Source organism: Lipotes vexillifer, unplaced genomic scaffold, assembly GCF_000442215.2.
Source record: "Lipotes vexillifer unplaced genomic scaffold, Lipotes_vexillifer_v1.1 scaffold29, whole genome shotgun sequence".
Lineage (NCBI taxonomy): Eukaryota > Metazoa > Chordata > Mammalia > Artiodactyla > Lipotidae > Lipotes > Lipotes vexillifer.
Genome location: NW_006776904.1, coordinates 872,970 through 878,690, shown reverse-complemented (window position 1 = coordinate 878,690; position 5,721 = coordinate 872,970). Strand labels below are relative to the sequence as shown.

Genomic DNA, 5,721 nt, shown 5'->3' with positions numbered 1-5,721 from the left:
CCCCCGCCACCTCTTGCCATTCCTGAGCTTGACACAGCTGCCGAAAAAGTTTGCCAGTCACGTTATCCTCCTGCCTGGATTTGTGTTCTTTGCTGCAAAGTTAAGATACCTGTGTTTCTGTTTGTCACTACTTTGCAAGTATTGGCTTTAAAGAAACCCCGAAACAGAAGTTTGAAGATTCCTTTAGGGAATATCTAATTTATGTTCATTTAAGACAAAACAAATGTAATACATAACCACCCCCCCACTCACGAAAAGCACACACACCACTGTGGCCCACAGTGAACTCTTTCCTCCAAACTCTTAGAAAATTCTCCTAGCCTGTCTGTTGGTTTCTTTGTTATACTCTGTATCATATGTATCTGCATTTCGTGTGCACATGTCCCTGCACATGAATAAGTGTATGTGTGTAAATTCCTCTAAATCAGGAACTGTTGTCAAGCTTCTTAGCTCTGTCACTGTGATGTGCGTATATTTGATGCCCACATACTTGATTTCAACATGAAGACCCTTACTAGGTCACTCTTTTGCAAATTATCTCCTTAGCCTAAATCATTTCCATTACTGTTATCCTTGACATAAAATCCAGCTCTGAAATTATAGCAGCTTCCTCTTTAAGCTGTGTACCAGGATCTAGATTCCTATAAGGGCTATCTGAGCAGTTCTGGGTAAAAAGAAGGTGGCTTATCCCTCCCTACAAGTGGTGGCTATTTGTGGATTCTGGGATGACTGCTTTTAAAGCAGCATAGCTACTGTGCTGCTCAGCTGGTGGTTCATTTTGATCATTCTTTTATCACAGAGGACAAATAATTTCCCCAATATATTTTTATGCTTGTCTTCTTTTGGTGTTCTTATCATACCACCTGATTCTGGTTGTATTAAATATCACAGATGGTCACAGCCTCATAGAGTATCTAGAATATATTTACTTAACAGATGACCAGAATATTTGGTATGTCATAGAAATATATGACTTTCCATTTCGCCACCTAACTTTGAAACACTTTTTTGTGTTTTTAAACTTTTTAAATTTAATTAATTTAAATTAATTTTTTTAAAAAAATTCTGAGAAGATGAGGATGGTATAATATATCCCTAGCATCATGCACAATGCCTGGATTTGCAGGGATGGAGGTGAAGCTCACAATAAGTATTTGTTAACAAATAAGAGAGTGATTTGTTATTGAGATCTTCATATAGTCAGTTGTAAAGTAAAAAGCTCTCTAAAAGCTGTATTTCTTTTATTGCTTACAACTTTTTAGCAACTGAATGATGAGGCTCAATACATTATAAAAGAGTCAGAAGAGTTAAGTGGCAAAGGAGCCCCTGTGAAAGAGAAGTCTCAACAGCTGAAGGACCTAATTCACCTCCATCAAAACCAGAAAGAGAGAATCCAAGATTACGAGGAGATCCTGTATAAGATTGTCCAGTTCCACCAAGTCAGAGAAGAGGTAAGACTTATCATGGATGTTTGGAAGACTCTCAGTTTTAAACTATGAAATTAAAAATAAATGATTGTGTAATAAATAAAGGCCAGATTGCTTATTCTGATATTAGAAGCTTTCCTCAGTCTGGCCCCTGACTTTTCTCTCACTGGGCCCCATTCTGCCCGATGTTCCAGCCAAAGTGAGCTCTCCTTGGGTTCCTCAAAGATGGCGTCCACATCCCTAATTCCAAGCATTGACTCTTGGGCTGCCATTATCTGACAGGTCCTTCTGTCTCCTCTCTACCATCTAGGCCCTGTCCCTCCATCCAACAATCCACCTCCCTTGGAGTGATTTTTCTCTCTTCAAAATTCCTCGAACTCTTATTGTTTATTCCACACATCTGTCATTTTTAACATCTTGATTCTTAATTACTTTTGTTCCCCTAACTCAAGTGTAAGCTCTTTGAGGGAAGAAAACAATTTCTTTTACATCTCAAGTATCAGTAGAGTGCTCAGTAAAACTTCATAGTCCTTAGCCTCTATTAACAGAAAATGGAGACTTATTGAAATCCCTTGAAAATAGCCTCTGAATTTACTCAGATCACAGGCCTCATCTTGCTAAAGTTTTAGGCTGTGAGCAAACAGTGTTTTCTTCTTTAATAAAACTGACAGTGTTAGTCCCTCAATTTTACCCTATTGACTTGCAGCATTGTAACACTTATTTGTCTATAATACTAATAATTTTAGATGGGCTTGTCAGTGTTGATCTGCTAGTTAAATATGTTATAGGAAATAAGTTTTTTTTTTAAAAATGCTATCTTTGAGAAAGACAAATACTGTACGATATCACTTATATGTGGAATCTGAAAAATACAACAATGTAGTGAATATAACAAAAAAGAAGCAGACTCACAGATATAGAGAACTAGTGGTGACCAGTGGGGAGAGGGAAGGGGGAAGGGGCAGTATGGAGGTAGGGGATTAAGAGGTACAAACTATTAGGTATAAAATAAGCTATAAGGTTATATTGTACAATTTAGGGAATATAGCCAATATTTTATAATAACTATAAATGGTGTATAACCTTTAAAAATTGTGAATCACTATATTGTACACCTGCCAGTTATATAATATTGTACATCAACTATACCTTAATGTAAAAAATCTGTCTTCATAAAAATACGAAGGTTAATTGTTAATGGCCTAAATTCCAGCTGGGACGACTCTTCAGATCAAGAGAACTGGAGTTTCTACAACAGCCAAAGGAAATGGATGATGCTCACAATGCCCAGGTTCTCCTCAGTCGCTCTCGGGAAAAGCAGGCACACATAGACCATCTCCATAAACTGGCTCTTTCCTTGGGGGTGGACGTCATCTCGTCAGTTCAGCAGCCTGTAAGCAACTTAGAACACCATCATTTATACCTAATATAGCTCTCAGTTGGCCTGTAATATGAAAGAAACCAGGCAGATTGCCTGGTATATGTTAAATTAAAAAATACATTAAACCATTGGGCTACTTATTTGTGGTAAGTTTCTACCACATCCAGAGAAAAACATTTTAAGGAGAAAAATCTGATTTTAAAAGCCTTGTTTGATACATCTATTCTCATGCTAATTTAAAAAAAATCATAGAGGTGTGCTATCTATAATGGCAGTTAGTTTTTCACATTTGAAATATGCCTAATGAAATTAAGGGACTCAACTTTTAATTTTATTTAACTTTAATTAATTTAAATTTAAAACTGATACCCCAAATTGTAAAACTTTTAAGTATATTGGGAACAATTTGGGTATGTGAGTCTACTAAACTCTATGAGATTTAAGTGCTGATCAAGTATTTCTGATAGAAATTTAGCAACAATTGAGATATGCTCTAAGTGTGAGATACAGACTTGATTTCAAAGACTTAATATGAAAAAAACCTTATTAATGTTTTTTAATATTTGGTTACATGTTTAGGTATGTGTTCGGTTAAACAAACTATATTATGAAAATTAATTTCAACTGTTTCTTTTTTACTTTTTAATATGACTACTAAGAAATTTAAAATTATTTATGTGGCTCAGTTGTATTTCTGTTGGACAATGCTGCTTTAGCACATCAGATCCAAAAGGTAGCCGAGAGATCGTTAGACCCAGGGCCCTCATTTTATAGGTGAAGAGTCTTATCCCAGAGAAGGTGCTTTATCCATAAAACCCCAGGGTAGAAAAGCCCAAGAACCCTGGCTCCATCCAGGGATCTGGGCACTCATCACTGGATCTGCTATATTCCACTGGACTGACCTTACCAAAGGAGCCTAAAAGAGATGGAAATAATTCCAGATGAAATTTTCCTAAATAACACATTGGGCTCTGATTTTAAAAAAACTCCTTCTCCAAATTCTTAATTTGAGGGAAGAAAAGATTATGTTAATTCTATCCAGTATGTATAACATTAATAAAAATCGTAATGGTTGATTTTATTTCAAAGTTCATTTAAGATATCCACTAAACTATATGGAATTCAATGGATCTAAAGTATTTTCTTAACTGAAAGACACAAATACAAAATATCTGTCGCTATTATAACAGAATGCTTTTCCCAAGAAGGACCTTTCTTTTTAAAGAGTTTTGTTTTATTAGTAAATTTATTTTAAAAAGAAAAAAAACAAGTAAGACATCTCACTTTGCACAAATAATGTAAATTGTTCTCCAGTCCGCATCTGGCCTTGGCCTTGGCAGCCCTCTGTGCTGAGTAGAGGTTGGAGCACTTGCATGATAAACCTGAGGTTACACTCAAGTTGACAGGAAAATTATAGTGCGGAAGCCAAATGTTTCTAATGAATATTTTATGCCTTTTGAAGTAAAAATTATACCTTATAATGAATAGCGTCTCTGAGCCGTTGGGTGTGATGAGCAAATCTTCAAAACTGAAGTTTCAAGACTGGAAATGTAAGGGTTTGTCTTTCCCAACATTGGGTGTTGGGTGTATGGCTTCTTTCTGAATTCATTATATTCAAAGAAGCTTAAGGTAAAATAAATCAGGAGCCTATTTTTTTATGTCATTTATGAGTTTCACAGTGCAGGTAAACAGCATGTTGTTCTCATTGCTGTTTTGCCAATTCCCTTCATCACTTCCCCTTCTCTTTCATTTTTAGAACTGCTCTAATGTTTCTGCAAAGCACCTGCAGCAGCAGCTGGACATCCTTGAGGGGGACAGTCTGAACTGGCGTGCCCAGGCTAAAGACCACGAGCGGGCCCTGACCCACAGCCTGGAGTTCTGTACCGCAAGGGATGAGATGAGCGAGGTGAGAACACACACACACACACACACACACACACACACACGCACACGCACACGCACACGCGCACAGTGAATCAGGAGACTTTCTTTTTACCCTTGACCTTTAATCCGCCAAGCAGTGGCCTCAGGGCTCAGAAAGATTGAGTAAACTTTAAGCTCCCAAACTTTTTGAGGTCAGTATATTGTCAACACATGGAAGAACCTAGAATGTAGCATTAGGGTTTATTGTTTGCTCCTCCCCAACCCACCCCAAACCCTCACAGCAGTTGTTTTGCTTGAGTGTATACACATCATCAGTGCAGAGTAATAGCATCCCGGTTCAGCCAGCTCCCGTCTGCTGAGATGCTATTTAAGTACCATTGACTCATGATGAAGGGGGTGCTAAGGAGAGCAGGCTTGTTGCCTCAGAGGCTACAAAGTATTATCACCAAAGTCAAGTGGCTGGTTTCATATTTACTCAAACTGAGTGACTTCTCTGGCAAAACAATGCCTAGACTCCATGCCCCCTCCTCCATACACAGTTAATTCCACCTCCTCTTCCTCAATTCTACCCAACCCCCAACCCCCAGACACATACTGAACTTGAGCCACAACCTCCCAGAGTTAAACTTTCCATCTAAAGGTTTACTTGTTCTAGGAGAAAAATATAGCTTAGCGAGGGTCCTGGTTCCTTACTGGAACTGACAGCAGAACAAAAGGTACCACAATTCCAGATTTATCTCTGTTTAGAGCAAGACGTTTCTAAGTTCATTAATTACAAACCCATTAGGAAAATAAGCGGAGGCAAAAAGATGTGGTGAACCTTCTTGATTTTTCTGTTTATGCCCTCTTTACACAATTTAGGACGAGTGAGTATCAAATATTATCAAACAACATTAGAGCATGGACTTAAGTATGAGTAACTAAACTTAGAAAGTGACCTAGCCCTTTCATAGCCCACAGAGAAGTGCAGGAAAGGAGCATGGCTGGAAGGAAAGCAAGAGGGCGAGAGCAGGAGGGGCCGCTTGGATC

At 38.0% G+C, this 5,721-nt stretch overlaps 1 protein-coding gene across 1 annotated transcript in view; it reads left to right on the top strand.

Annotated features, from left to right (window-relative positions):
• Positions 1-5,721, top strand: part of CCDC141 (coiled-coil domain containing 141) — a 207,312-nt gene that overhangs the window by 164,052 nt on the left and 37,539 nt on the right. Inside the window, exons 15-17 of the mRNA XM_007450727.1 lie at positions 1,263-1,451; positions 2,641-2,820; positions 4,565-4,714. Coding sequence (XP_007450789.1) covers positions 1,263-1,451; positions 2,641-2,820; positions 4,565-4,714 — 519 coding nt within the window. The remainder of the gene's footprint in view (positions 1-1,262; positions 1,452-2,640; positions 2,821-4,564; positions 4,715-5,721) is intronic.